Source organism: Protopterus annectens, chromosome 12.part0 (assembly GCF_019279795.1).
Source record: "Protopterus annectens isolate FY-2018-M chromosome 12.part0, PAN1.0, whole genome shotgun sequence".
NCBI lineage: Eukaryota > Metazoa > Chordata > Ceratodontiformes > Protopteridae > Protopterus > Protopterus annectens.
In genome coordinates, this window is record NC_056746.1 from 404,023,163 (window position 1) to 404,039,136 (window position 15,974).

General features: G+C 38.8%; 1 protein-coding gene across 1 annotated transcript in view; it reads right to left on the bottom strand.

The window, feature by feature from the left end:
• DNAH3 (dynein axonemal heavy chain 3) overlaps positions 1–15,974 on the bottom strand; it is a 2,217,123-nt gene that overhangs the window by 2,140,979 nt on the left and 60,170 nt on the right. The window contains exon 2 of the mRNA XM_044089509.1: positions 8,487–8,588. Coding sequence (XP_043945444.1) covers positions 8,487–8,588 — 102 coding nt within the window. The remainder of the gene's footprint in view (positions 1–8,486; positions 8,589–15,974) is intronic.

A 15,974-nucleotide genomic window follows, 5' to 3' on the forward strand; every position in this document is an offset into this window, starting at 1 on the left:
GAGATCCAAGATGGGTCTGCTGTCCCCGGTCTTCTCTGGTGCTAAAAATAATCTGGAGTAGACTCTGGAGTCTAACTGGTTACAGGGGACTGTCTGGATTACTCTTTTTTCTAGCAGCTTTGAAATTTCTATGGCTGATAAATCCAAGTGACTGGATGGAACAGCAGGGACTTTCTTCTCTATTTCTCGTGTCTGATGCCATTGGATTGAGACGAGATTTGGATCAGAATCTTTGGAGTCAAGTTCTGAGGGGGTGAGACGATGCTAAGATTCTTGAAGCTGTCTCTTCCTCTTGGGGCTTCGGTCCTGGATAGCTTGGATTAGAGATTGGATCCAGGACTGGGGTTTACTGGTGCTGAGGTTTCCCTCTCTTCTTCAGAATGGAGGGAATGATCAGGTCCAGTAAAAGCCTCAGCCTTTGAGGCTTTTGAAAAGGTTTTGGTGAAGACCAAAGACAAGGTAGCCTCTGTAATGCCCCTGGTCTAGCCCAGTAATCAAGGAGCCTCTATACTCACCACTGGGAACAGCCAGGGGATGTACATACTAGAAGGATGACAAGTACACACACAGTAAAGTGCAATTTCCCTTAAGAGCACACAGAGATCACAGTCAGTCTGGGGCTGGTTTCTTCCTCTTACTCCAGATTGTCAATAAGAGTCTCCACTGGCACAGCTATAGGGGTAAGATCTCAGCCAAGTGGTCAAACCGAAACCTCCAGCACCATTTCTGTTCAACCAGTGCTTTGTGACCCTGCCCAAGCAACTGACACAAACACACACACACACACACACACACACACACACACTTTGAGGTTTAATTTATATACAAACACACACACATATACAAACACACACACACACACACACACACACACACACACACACACACACACACCTGGGGAAAGCTGGCACAGGTTTACTAGCTATGCCCCCTTCTGCCTAAACTATAAGGTAGTTTCCATTGCCACCATCCCCTACTTATCAGCTACTGTAAGGCCCTTACAAAGGGTGTCCAATCATACTGTGTACTGCTACTATTGTCTAAATGGTAGTCTGACCAAGACATGCAAGGCTATTTAAGAGTGGCCTGTACACCAAATACATATGCAAGTACTCTAAGAGCTTAAATATGTCTCACAAATATCAGCCACAAAGATATGTTTACATATATTTAATGATAAATAATAAAAAAGAAGACTACTCAGTAAACCAACACAGTAACTTCAGAGTTCAAAATCACAGGAAACACTTTAAAACAACATTGCAGGACAGTCTCAAATAAATACAGAAAACATCTAAACAAATCTTTACTACATTTCTGTCTATATCTAAAAGAGATATGTGTAAGAATGAGGAACTTCATACACTCTATCTGCATTCTGGGGGACTGCAGGCTGGCTGTCTGGCATGTCACAGGCTGTGACAAACACATCATCCAATGCTAAAAGAACAAGAAGAGTTAGGGGAGATTCAGGACATCTCACTTGCAATAAATCATAATACTTATTTAGTGACTGTGGAATGTCATTATGCTCTCACTGAAATAACTGATTAATTCTGGAAATAGTTTTGGAAAAGGAGAATCCTTCAAGGGGGCTGACCAAAGCCACACTCTAGTATATGAACCAGAAACATGAGGAGAAAACAAAACAGACTTTTTTCCCTTTACAATTAGTTTGTGGATCAAAATTTTGAACCTCTTTAGAAAATAAAGAATCTCTTTTTCTCTTTCCAGAAACAGCTGCACTATTATGGTCAAGAGCATGAAATAAACCCAATAAATCATTCTTCTCTAAGGTAACTGAAACAAAAGACATTTGTCTAAGTTCTTGCTTTCTGGCATGACTTTCTGAAAAAGCGGCCCCACTTGTGCTAGGCAAAATCTACCTAGGGTCAGACATTCTGGTCTGTCCAGAGAGGTACTTCCTGTACTTTCTCCCAAAACTGACAAAAGTGGTTCTCCTTTGCCCACCAAGAACAGTACAACAACAACAGAGGACATGTCTAACCCCAAGTCCATGGTAGTTGCATGGACTACATTAGAGGAAGCCAAGGAAAAAGATGAATGATCTCAGGAACCAGAAATGGCCACAATAGAGTCATCCATTTGTGGATGGATGAGTCACTATAGCAGTCGCTGTAGTGGTAAAAGCTGTTTATTAATTTTTTCTTTTTGTAGCTGGTAGAAGGAAGAACCAAGGAACCAGTAGGTTCTTCCACAGTAAAGATGAAAAGATGGCTGATTTCTGGGGAAGTCAAAACCACTTTAAACACTTACCCCCCACCCCCACCCCCACGCGCCCAGAAGTAAAAAAAATAATGCAAAGAAAACATTTTAAATTAGTTTCAACCACTTATTTCCACAGACCTGTAGTGCTCTTGTTTAAAAGCTACCAAAAGTCACATGACAGTCAACAAAAATACTTTTTCCTAACTTATACAAATATACAATTTCATGGATAAAGTTCACTTTCTGTTATAAAAGCAAAAACTGGATTTTTTCCCTGAAGGGAATTTAACTGCCTAGCAATGAAAACCATTAGCTGGCAGACACTCTTTTTCTTCAGCTCAGCTCAAGTTGAATAATAGATTGGGCACATGGAAGGTGCCCTTGTAGCTTTGAAATTTGGCCAGCTGTTATATCCTTAAAAGTGTATAACTCATACAGCATGAGATAGTAAGCATCTTTAAAGTCTAATATTACCATAAAATTGAGTGGGGGGTTGAGTGATAAGTTTTGGAAGGATAGCATATTGAACTTTGAGACCTTGTTAAACAAACTGAGAAAGAAAGGTCTAGCAGTGCTCTCAAAGATCCAACTTTCTTTGACACCAGAAAGATCCTTGAATAAAAACCTTTCTCTGTCTGATCTGTGGGCACTAATTATGTGACCCTCTGAGACAACATGGGATCCAAAACTGGAAGAAAGAGGAAGATATGGCTTATAGTATGCAGAGGAATCCCCTGAAAAGGAGGTAGGGACTCCCATTGCCATCTGTTCCCCTGTTGGATGATTCCCATAACTCACCTATGTGAAATAATGCAATGTCACTAGAAAAGACAAATTTCTAGACGGGATAGATTGCCAGGGTAGGACAGGAGAAGAGCAATTTAAAGAGGCAAGTAATCATTCTATTTTTTTGGACTGTGCTTGGTTCCGAAGGGCTTTCCTTTTATTTTTAGACCTCTTCGCTACTGCTTTTTAAAGCTTTTTAAAATCTTGTTTATTGCCACTCTATTGCATACTTTGTTTTGAAAAAGGGCCCTGAATTAGAAAGAAAGTCTTAATTGAATCTAGAAAAGGAAGGTTAAAAATGTGGGTCACCCTTTGAATCAGTTTCCCTCTTTCATTCAATCTTTTATGGATCACAGCAGCAGAAGGTCCACACAGAGCATCCCTCCTTAAAGGAAAATTTCAAATCTGAGCTTTAATATCTTCTGGTAAGTTTTGAGAATGTAACCAAACAAATCATCTCATAAGTGTACCAGTAGGACCAACTCTGGAACTAGCATCAACAGAATCATAACAGGAATTTAAAGACTATTTGGTTACGTGAGAAGCAAATACAGTTAATTGTTTCAATGAAGTTGTAATCTCTGAAGAAGCAAGGTTAATAGTTAATTTTCTCATGTTATGAAAGGAAGCCAGCAAAAATTTCAACTTGCAGTTTAAAACTCTGAAAGTTAATGTAGTACAAAAATAGACTTTCTTCCTAAATCTATCAAAAGCTTTCTCATCCTTGTCAGAGGGGGGGTAGCATTAGCACTTACAATATGTTTACCAGCAAATGGTTTAGATAAGGAAAAACTGTAGGGTCTATTTAGGACTAGAAAACAGATATTAAGGTGCCTGACGAATTTTATAAAACCTATTAGACTTTTAAGGAATAGGTTGACTGTCAGGCAAACTTTTAAGTTGTTATGAAAGCATCCTTTAAAGCTGATAAAACAGGAGTAACAGTTGCAGGTTGAGGAAAATTCAGATGCAATAAATTGTAGTACTTTTGCTGGGAAAAAGCCATTTCATTTTGTTCCCAATGAAATATAGCTTTCACTTTGGCTACAGTCTCAGAAAAACATAACTCATCTGGAGAGAAATCTGAAGCAACACTTTCCTCAGAATCAGAATCTTCACCTTTGAAGAAATAACTGAAGAAAGAAACTCCCCTCCATTCCCTGCCTTTCTGCCTGGGAATCAGTGTCAGAATGTGAGCAAAATATTTTCTCTCTCTATCTGAAGTCAGTGAAGAAGCAGAATTTAAAAACATTAAAACAAAGTAATCCCCTAGCAAATCCCAGCAATTCTTCCCTGTCCATGGTTAAAGAAACAGAAGAAAGATCCCCATTTTTTTTTATTTTCCTTTCCTAGGAGAATCCCTGGAAAAAAAAACTCATGGCAGGGGCACCTCCTAGGAGCCAAGCACTCTAGCCCAGCTATGTGGTAAGACTTCATCCACAACTGTCAAAAATGGTTCTCCTTTGCCTGGAGAGGGCAACCCTATAGCCAGAGATCATGTATCTAGCACTCAGTTCTTAGTGGCTTCTTGAGGAGCTACACCAGAGGTACCAACAGGCATTGATAAGTGGTCCAAGGCACCAAATCTGACCACAGCAAAGTCACTCATCAGCAGCAGAGAGACCTGACCTGTCACCTAAAGACTCCTGAGACATTTTCTTTTTCTTTTTTTTTCAAAAACACACCGGCCAGAAGGAGCCTCTCTCTCTATTCCAGCTACACAGCCCACTCCAAAAACGCTATCCCTCATCCCTTAAACATCCCATCAAACTTTCCAATTTCAAGTCCAATCTAAAAAAATCTGACACCTGGAACTGTACATGCACAACCCTCAAACAGATGCACGATCATCTACTCACTATAACTGTGCCTTTCTCATTCTAAATTCACTAATACCTACACATGTTAGCAGGTAGTAATGGCCTAGCATCAAATGAATCTCTCACTTTAATGATACCATACTACTAATGTATGCTCTTCTACCTCTTCAGCTAACACTTGCTACTGTTTATTTTCCTCTTTCGTGTCCTTTCATGACATTCTCATCTTTGTAATTAATATCTCTACATCCTCAGTTTTCCCTCTGCTCATTCCTCCTCATCTCATTCTATTCCCCTGTCTATTCTGGCAGCAGAATACTCATTATTTTTAGCTGCATACATTATTAAAAATATAATCAATATTTTAAATAACTATGTAGTAGTTTGCTTGGCATAGGTTCATTTCTGCAGTGTATTTTGCTGCTGGCAGTACATATTGTATTCTTAATATTTCTGTAAATGTATTTCAATTTGTGTTTTTATCTGCTGTGGGGATTTTCTCCCCTTGTATATAATTTCTTAACAGCTACTGTAAAATGTTTTTATGTGGGTTTTTGTTGAGCCTTTCTCCCCAACTTATCATAAAATATTTAATCTGTTACAGGACTTTCTCCCCTTGTATATAGTTACTCAACTACTGTTTAAATCTTTTTGAATCTGTTGTGGAGTTTTTTTTCCCCGGGCCTCCACTGAAAATGGGCCATTAACTCAGTCAGACGTTCTTGGTTATCAAAAGACAAATAAATAAAATAAATTATTTTCTTCTTGTGAATGGGAAAAGAAAAAAACAACAAGACCAGTAATGCCTCATGGTTTGGTTGAGAAAGAATCCTGAAAGACAGGCAGCAGAACCTGTGAGAGTCGGTAAATCTTCTGACAGAAAGTAAGTTTTTTTAAGTAAAAATAATCCAGTAACAGCCCCCCAAAACATAATGTCAAGCCAAACACACTAATTCTACACAAACATATAGAATAATAAGTAAAACAGGTTTTTATACATTTTTTTTCACATAAGCATTCACAAAGTAAATTCCACTAAGAAGGCATGCTTTTCCTTAAAAATACATTTCCTAGCATAAGACAAGTCCACAAAGAGACCAGTCACCAATGGCTTCCCCCAAGGATTCTGTGCTGGGACCTATTGTTTGGCATCTACTTTTCTGAAGTAAAAGCCAATACCAAACAGGTGTGGCTAACTACGTCTGCAAATGACTGAAAGTTGGGAGCAGTCATTAAATAAAAACACAATAGTTGGAAAAACGCCTTTATGAACAACAGATATATTTAGCAACCTGTCTTGCATGCTCTTCCTTCTATGTGGGAAAAACAACTAGAAAGTTGAAAGAACGGATCATAGAGCATAAATCTGAGATTAGAAGAACAAATGATAAAAATGCTTTATATAAACATATAAATATGTATGGTCCTGAACATAAATTTAGGTTTAGAGTTATAGATATTTTATATACATCTTTGAGAGGTGGGGATACTAATAATCTTTTGGAGACCAAGGAGTATGAATGGATATTAAGGCTAGCGGCCGATCATCCACCTGTCTCAAATTCTGCCATCACAATGAAACCAATCCTTGTTAAGTTACAACAAACTAAATTATGCTGCTAAAAAGTACAAATATAGAGTATCATTGTCTATATGTTTATATGTAAGTTGTGTATGTAGTTAAAAAAGTAGTTAAAAATGTATTTAAAAATGTTTTTAAGTTGTGTAGATTTTTACATATTTTATTTTTTACTTTGTATCCTGTTTGTCATCACATGACTTTGGGTGGCATGTCATGTGATTTTCTGACTCCTACATAAAACCTGTTTGGTTTTTGAATTTATGTATTAGTACTGAAAAAGGGTAGTAACCCGAAAGCTTTGCTGTTGTTCATAAAGGCGTTTTTCCAACTATTGTGTTTTATTTGCTAATTTCTGTGCAGTACTGTGGTGTCTTCGTGAGCAGTCATTAAATAACCAGATGACTTAGCCATCCTGCAGGAAGGTTTGTCTCAAATAAATAACTGGTGCCAAAGTCATGGACTGAAATTAAATACCAAAAAATGCTTTATATCCTTTGGAAAGTCATCTATCCCAAGGAACTAGTACAGTGACAATATGCCTTTAAGAGTTGACCCAGTTGTTTGGGACTTGGGAACTTATGTGGACAGTTGCCTAACTTTTCACCAACATGTGTCCATTGTTGTAAGAAAGTCCTTCTATATTGCTTAGCTTTTAAACAAAGGAATTTTGTCTAGATCTATGTATGTCATTGTACTCCTCTACTCAGCCTCATTAGAGCAATCATTGAATATAATCCCCTTTTGGCACATATCTATCCAGAAGCATGCAATAACTGGAATGCCTACTAAAAGGATACAAGACCTAAACATGTTTTACAAGGACCGAATCACAGTCCCATCACTATACTCAGTATCCTACAGACTGCTAAAAGGTGACCCTTGTCTGGCACACAAGGCATCATCCAAACCATTACTGATGGATTTACTGCATGTTAGGAAGTCAAATGGCATCAGAAACACTTGTTCTATGGATCTAAACTTCTTCTGCAACATCAACAGAATGGTTTGGAAGCATGGGTATATCTCACACTTCTTCTGCAACATCAACAGAATGGTTTGGAAGCATGGGTATATCTCACAGAGGATGACACTGCTGTTGAACACTCTTCCAATCCACATAAAACAAAGTTCATCCCTGTCCATTTTTAACAGCAACTTAGATCTATGGTTGGGAAACAGAAAATTTACCCCAGGACTGCCCCCTGTACTACTAATGGGCAGAGGCAGCTCCTAAATGCTTTATCCCATGCATGGGTCCCTTCAAATTATCTGTGGTATGATCCCAGTAATTCTCATTATGGGTAATATATAATTATTGACCATAGAATGGTTATAGATCAACCTTACCCAAATTGGATAGGTTATTTTAAGCACAAAAAAGGAAATTAACGAGGCTTAAAATGGCTCACAACAGCAGCACTCTTAGTATTTACTGATGAACCTATGCAAGTTCACTGAAATAACACAGTTTTTCTTCAGAAAAGTGAAAACATGGAAGTTTTTCCCCAGCAAGTTACTTGTCTGCACAGCCTTGAAGGATCTCTAGCAGACCATCAGTTCTACAAAACCTGCAGAGGGATAGTATTTTACAAGAAAGCTCTGAAGATTTTAGCTTCCTAACCCCTTTAATGTGGCTCTGTTTGAGCAACCCAGTATTTAGATGCATGGAAGGTGCCTGAACCTTTAAAAGCTGGCTGGTGGTTATATTTTGGTAGGATATAATTCATAAGACTAAGGCTACTGCAACAGTGATCTAATGTTGAACATGAGCTCCTGCCTGATCAGCTTCTACTAAAACCTCACTGAAGTAGAGGTAAGCAGAATTTCTGTATACAAGGAAAATCTGGAAGTCAGTTAGAAGTAATTAACAAAAGACTGAACAGAAGAAGGGTTAGGTACTAATTTAGTTGCATTTGAAATAAAAAAAATAACCAAAGAAAAACTGTGGAATATTTTGAATATTAGCTAATTATCAGCAAATTGTAACCACTTGATTATTATGCTTATTCTTTGGGGTTTACATTTCTCTGTTTAAAAAGTATAAAATATGAAAATATTAAGAATCCTACCTTGTAAAGGTCTGATGGCTGATCTCTTACTTCTGGAGGTAGTGGTGGCAATCCAGGTAGCCCTTTAGTTTGACTCATATTGTGCAATGAGTTCTCTTGTTTCTAAAAGCAAAGACATAATGGTCATTCATTTCATAGAAAGATAAACGTGTAACTGGTCTATGTTTAAGATTACAGTTTTAAGAAAACGGTGTGCTCTGATCATGTAAATCTACACTATACTGAGACTATGCATCCTACTATGCTATGGTCATCACAACTGTTCTCAGAGTCTTTTTAGGGTGATTGCAGCTTTCAATGGTCAGCTGGTTTAGTCTATACTGTACAGTGTGAGTTATACCTACATGCTGAGTTTATCAGTACACTGGGCAGCATGATAAGTATTATGCTTCCTGTAGAAAAGACGTGTTTCCTCTATCACACAAGAACAGCTTGTGTACTTTCTGTCTGACTGAAGTCATAAATTAAAGAAACTCAGTAGTCACACAGACAACCTGTGCTGCGTTTAAGAAAATCTGTACAGACAGTGATTGAGTATTGCATTAGACTTAGCAACACCAATAAACAGTGAAGTCTTTATAGGTTCAAAGTTATGATAGGCAGCCACGGAACAAGAAGTCATTCCTCCTTCTCTGACACTGGTACACCTAAAGAAGTCTTCAGTTCTAGAACCCTTCCTCCCAAACCACTTTCCTTCTTAAACACCTTATTGTTTCCAGTGCATATATCTATATATGATTTGGTTACCTCCTTCAAATTCCATTCAGTAAATAGATATCATGTCCCAAAACTCTATAAATAACCTACAAATTTGCAGGAATATCTGCACATTTCAGTATATCACAGCATCATGAAGGATATGCAGATTTCCATGAAAAGTTTTAATATACTAATTAAGAATGCATAATGATTCATAAGGTCTTTAATAGGCTCTGCAAACCAAGAAGTCAGACACTGAAGAGTTTCAGCTTCAATTCTTGTGGACTGCTATAATTATTCTGTGTGTGTTTGATTTCTGTACATATTTTTTTTTCCTTTTCCATTTACCATTGTGCCCCTTTCTGAACTCCAATGCAACACCAGAATTGTGTGTTCTCCTCTGTCTTTTCTAAGGTAAGGGGAACACATTTTTGCTTTCTAATACACTTTTTCTGGAGGACTATTGATGTTTCCCACCAAACAGGAATTCTAGCCAATCAACGGACATCCTGCGCTTCAAATAATGACCCTCTACAAACTATGGCGAGTAAGAGTGGATGTGTGATTCATGCATCACTGCAAAGATACACTTTGGACATATTTGGATGATACCATGTAACAGGGAGACCAGCAGAACAGTATCAATTAATCCCTCCAGGGATTACCATTTGATTCTCTGTGAAGCTTTTAGACTGCTGAGAATGCTTGAAGGTCACTTTTTAAAGACGTACTTTCTATTACATGCATACATGGTATGAATTTCTGTAGTCTGTTCAATTCACGTTACCATTTTCTACTTTTTAGCAGAACCATATATCACTTCTCTTTAATTATCTTGCTTATTGCTATTCAACAGAAATGTCTACCGCAAAAATTATTAAAACCTTACCTCTCTGTTACCTACTTACCGTCAGTACTGAGAAAAATAAGCTTTGCCTTTTAAAAAGTTTGAGACCTGTTTCTCTGACTGATATGTTTTGATTTTCATTGTCAGTTTGTCATACGTTTTGTTTGTGGCAAACAAATGTATCATTTTGAGAAACATTTTCAAAACTACTCTTGTTACTAGGACTTGAGAACACAATAGTGTACATATTTTTGCCTAAGATTTTTCAAGATTACTGACACTCCAGTTTACTGCTTTCTGTAACTGGTAGTGCTGAGGAAAGGAGGCTTTGTTCGTTAGCACTGGTGACAGTTTCCTGACTTCTAGATCTTGATTTACCTCGTCAGTTATTTCCTCATTTTGTTTCTGATATATAAAATCTAACATATTACATGCTGGCATACATTTTCCATTCTTTAATAATTAGTATCTAGTCAGTTTCACACCTTATAACTTTTATGATGATTTCCTAAACTCCTATGCGTTTTGCAATTTGATTAAAAACAATTACCTAACAAAATGAAGTTTCTGTGGTGTATACAGAAAAATAAAATACTAAATTATACCTTTTGTACTAAATGAATTGAATGAGTTATATTTTATAGTGGAAACAAAGAAAATTGGATAATGGCTTAGCATTTAAGACTCAATCAGTATATGTGACTGCACGTGGGAAGACACTAAGTATGAATCAAGCAACCCAGTCTTTGACAGTTCTTCACACAATAAACACTAGCTCACAATGAAAAAGAAATTGAGAATTTTCAAAAATACAAATGAGCTGAAGGTTGAGGAGTCTAAGAAAAGGAAAAAATAAAAGAAAAGTCCCAAACAAAAATAAGAGAAGTAAAAGGATGATAAACTCAACTATTATAATACAAGCACAACACATACTTTAAATTTGACCTTAGGAAACAGCACCAAAATCAATGAGAGCTGTATATCTCACCTTAATTATTCTCCTTCACCAATAAATGTTAACAATGAAACAAACAAAAAACGCTGCTATACCACTGATACCCAACCTACAGGCAATCATTTTTCCACAAATGCTGTCTTAACATTAGAAAATAATGCTAGAATAAAATGTTGCAAATAAATGCACAGATGAACCATTTACAAAATTTAGTGATGAAAATGAATGAATCCCCACTGTGCTCTGTCCACATCATTATCATTAATCTCTGTCAGCCACAGCCATAGCTGGCTCATTTTGCAGAGGGTGCTGCTCTCCAATCTGGGTATTCCTACTATTTTGAGGAGAAAGAAAAAGTTCCATTCTCCAATCTGCTGCTCCTTAATACTAGACAAGTACCAGGTCCTAGAACTACATCCTCACTCTTCACATGAGAGAAAAAATTAAAAAAAAGGTTTGTTTTCTGATTCGATGCTCCTCCCTTTTCTCCTAACAAGGAGTGCCAGATCCCCTAACATGTTATGCTGCCATGCTGAATGACGGTGGTAAAAAAGGATCTGCTGATCATGCCTCTGACATATTGTGCTATGAGTGGCTGTCCCTTTCCCTACCCTAGTTACACTATCGCTGTCAGCATTTACATTCACTGATCAATCATAGTTATAAGTAAAACTGTAAACTCTTCCACCTTAATAATTTACTATTCCTTCTCCCTACTCTCTCCACTGACTAAAGTTGTTGAAATTTCATCTTCCACCTATGTACAGAAACACATACTCATGTGTCCCATAAAATAAATGAGTAGGTCACAGCCATATTCAACCAGCCTTGAGTAGGACAAATAAGACAGTTGCTCAGGGAGAAAGGTGTCAAATTTGCAATCGTTAAATGTCCATGTACAGTAACAGCGTTCAGAAATGAATACCGATACTACATTTGCAGTCAGGCTGAAGTGCTTCAGTGCTCCATGTGTGGCATTCAGACTGTAGCAAGGTGCTTGTCATATCTGTAGCAAGCAGCTTGCTACAGTTTAGAAATGTATTTTTTTTTTTGGCCTTCAGCTCAGAAGAGAGGATCTTATGAAGGGGTGCCAAATCAAGGAGCTGCAAAGGGCACCACATCACATAGATATGAATCTGTTAAGTGATTTTAACAAAAGAAAAATAATCAGTGCAGGACAGAGAAGGCTATACAGAAGGGCTAGGACAGTTAATCGGAGTCACACTTAAAAGCAATTCTGAAGTGTAGCTCTTAAAGGAGGCAAGCCAAAACTGTGTTGTGGTAGTATGGGCCATACACATACCAGTGGAAAACTGTTTTTGTTTAGAAACACACATATGTGAATAGCATCCCCACAGTGTTGTAACACTTACATTATGCCACTAAAGCTGCACTCTGCATGGCAGTGTTCAAGTGGGTGCCTCTGTATCTGCTGAAGGTGAACACATCAGGTATTACCCTACAATGTCCCAATGGAAAGGTGTGTATTGCCAATTGTATACAAAAAAAAGTACTGTAATGTTAAAAAGGGGTAACTGTTAAACTGGGTACCTGTATATCTTACATATCTGTGTACATGTTTGAAGGGACAGAAAATTATTTGTGCTGTTTGTCTGCCAATGGCTGAACTTTCAAGCATAATCCTATGTCTATTATTAATGCTATACATTATGTGCACAGAAAGGGTGCAACACTGTACATAGAGTACCTGGACAAGCAGACCATAGTAGCATATTCGCATGGTATACATTTTATCCACACAGTAATATGCCTGGCAAAGAGAAGAGTTAGAAGAGCAAGTTCTTTGATACAGAGAATGAGGTGCTGCAGCAGACCCTCTATTTCCAGGGCCAATGGCTCTTTGGGTAGGAATCTGCTGATGGGTCCTACCATGAATGAGTTTTGCAGGATCTTGTTGAGATCAATGTAGTCAGTGGCTAGGACTGCAAGTACGAGAAGCTCAGATGGAGGGCCACCAACATTATCCAAGATGTTTAAAAAACATGCTTTCTAACTTACAAAGGAAGATAGGACAATGTGAGTGAGGCAACTGACTGAGGCACCTTTAATGGAGGCAGAGGTGTTCTTGGCTTCTCTGAGAGGGTGAATGAACTTTTTACAGTCCCCTGATGTGGTTCTAGACCTCACAGCTAAGATGCATTATGCCCCATGAATGCCACAGGTGTGTAGTACTATTTCTGCATTGCACCATCATTTTTGACTGCTTTCATTATTACTGAGCATTTCATTGCTGTTGCGCCCTTAAGGCACTATATCAGTGATACTACCTCCATGGGCACCTGCATGAGGTATGACATATGACCCAGTATTCTTGGCATCCACAGCAGTATTAAATATGCACTGGGAGTAATGCAGAACTTAACAGGTTACACATACTGGGATTTATGCTTTTCTGTTTTTACAGGTGATTATCTATATAGCACTGCCACTGTGGAACTTTTACTGCTTGATGTTGGAGAATTGTTTACCTCTGATGATGATGGTGGTGGTGGTGGTGAACTGGCACAAGCAAGGAATTCATTATCTGTATTGGACACAGGCAGTATGTAGAAAAGATCCCTATCCAGACAATGGACATGGTTTCTGTGCCTTTGGACACCCAAGAGAGACATATATCACACAGTAAGAACAGCTTTGTGTGGACCATCATAGTCATGGCAGTGTGCAATCCCTATTGTCCAAGCATCAATGTCTGCCATAAGCCCCATATGGAAGGGGGGTGACCACATGGGCATATTGGTACATGTCAAAGGTGGGGGTACTGCCCTCCCTCCAAGCTAGCTGTGTCAATGGGTGTGAGTCAATGGATATATCTGGCCATCCACAGGTTATTACCAGCTCAGCCTTTGCAGACATGATACAGGTACTGCAGGGTGTGTGAGATGACCACCAGCAGTGCATAGCCTGCCTCTATGACAATGTTAACAGAACTGACTGCATACTGGTGCCAGGCAGGTCCTTTCAGGCTCACATGCCAAGTGTCAAGTGTGGTCAATGCAGCTGATCCACATCTGCCTCCAAAGATGGTAACTAACATGGATGTGGACAGCCATGTCCATTGTTATGCAGTTCCAGCATTTAAACAGTGACATCAGGTGTGAAGGTGCCTTTGGATAGAAGAGGCATTCCCAACATCATGGAAGTCACAGCAGCGGCACATCTGATAATGGACACCACACGATGTCATGCGCACCTTCTTCTAGTTAAGGCCTTGGTATAACCAGTGAAACTCCTAATAGAGGCAGCTTCCATTGGCAGAGGCATGTACGTTCATCTTTCATGAATGCCCTTGTCTGTCCATTAGATTGAACTAGAGTGCTGCAACTACTGTTGAGGCTGTATCCCAATATACACATCAGTACAGCCCCCAGTGCTTCACACACAGACAACCAATGGCAGTGGTCCATCCCAAAGGCTTCCCAAAGCATTTGCAGTAATGCTCTCCAACCCTACCTCATATACACAGTGCAATCATAACTTTTCAGTTTCTTCAGCACTTACACAATTCCTTCTGGAAGACATTACACACTTTCATTTTCTCCTCCATCTATGCATACAGTGTTATTGTGTCTTGACCTTTGTACTTTGTTACTTGGATTATCTATGTTTGATGCACAGTGTGGCCAACCTATGCTTGAGTAAGCAGAGTCTAGTATTAGGTTTGCATGCACTTTTACTGTGGTGTTTATGCTTTACTTTAGACTGAAATTGTGGCAGCCGCTGCTTCTTCTCCAGTGCCATAGCATACGACACCTGCCTCAATCTACCATGTTCATCCACTGCTGCTCCTCAGCCTCCACTGATTAGTGTCCTTGAGATATGTTCATATTGCAATTGGCTTCCCTGCTGCAACTGCCTCTTAAATATCATATTGCATAACATTGCACACAGTGAAAATATCTTACCACATGTGCCGGGGTCATACTGCAGGACACCACCAAATAAATCCAGTGAGTGAAACTGTGCATTTGACAGCCACACACACACAAAAATGAAGAGGACCTGAATTTGCTACAGGGCAAACTTGTATCTTTGTTCTGTCACACTCTGTGGATTTCCATTCAGTATTATCAGCCAGGACTCCAGGGCATATTGGCCATCACCAAGGGGAAGTCACCTCTCACAAACTTTTGACAAAGTTCTTGTGTGTGCCATCTACAGGAGTCATGTTAACTGTTTGGCCTGCAGATGCATTCTAAATGATACCCTGTACACTACAGTGCACTTGACAGCTGGTAGACAGATACCCTTTACAGTTCACATACTGTCTTCCCAGGTCACCAGGCAGGACTTTTATTTCAATATGAAGTCTATGGCCCTCAGAACTTCAGGGAAATGGCATATTTCATGGAAATCTCATATGTAGCTTGCTCTCATCAGTGGTACGTGGAAACCACATGCTGAAGCATGGCATCAAGAAACTGATGGATGCCTCAGATACCCCACATTGTAATGTTGGTCACTGTAGCTAGTATATGTAAAGCCATACATACCTTAGCACCTATCCAATTGGGTAGGAAATCATAACTTCCATGGGCATATAGATAAAACCAACATGTCTAATAGCTCCTGTATGGTGTCCCTGTCCACATGGTACTGGTCTATAATGCTGGTTCTATGAAGGTCATAAAATGTTAAGTGCTCTCAAAATCGAATACATACATGGCTCCTCCAAGAGTGACAATGCACACAACTGCGTCTAGTAGCAGCAGTAATAGGCTACTGCATATACACGTTCACTAGTATACTTCCATGATTCCTGTGCATGTAGACAACAATTTTGCTGTGATCATTAATGCTAGTGTTTGTGCACCACTTCAGACCCTTTTCTGAATTACTCTGCCATCTTTTTTTAACCTCATTTGTATACACAAAACCCCATCACTTTAATATATTTGTTCATTAGCACCTGCTTATACGATCATTATCATATACAGCAAGCAGCTCTTTTGCTCGGCCTTCAACA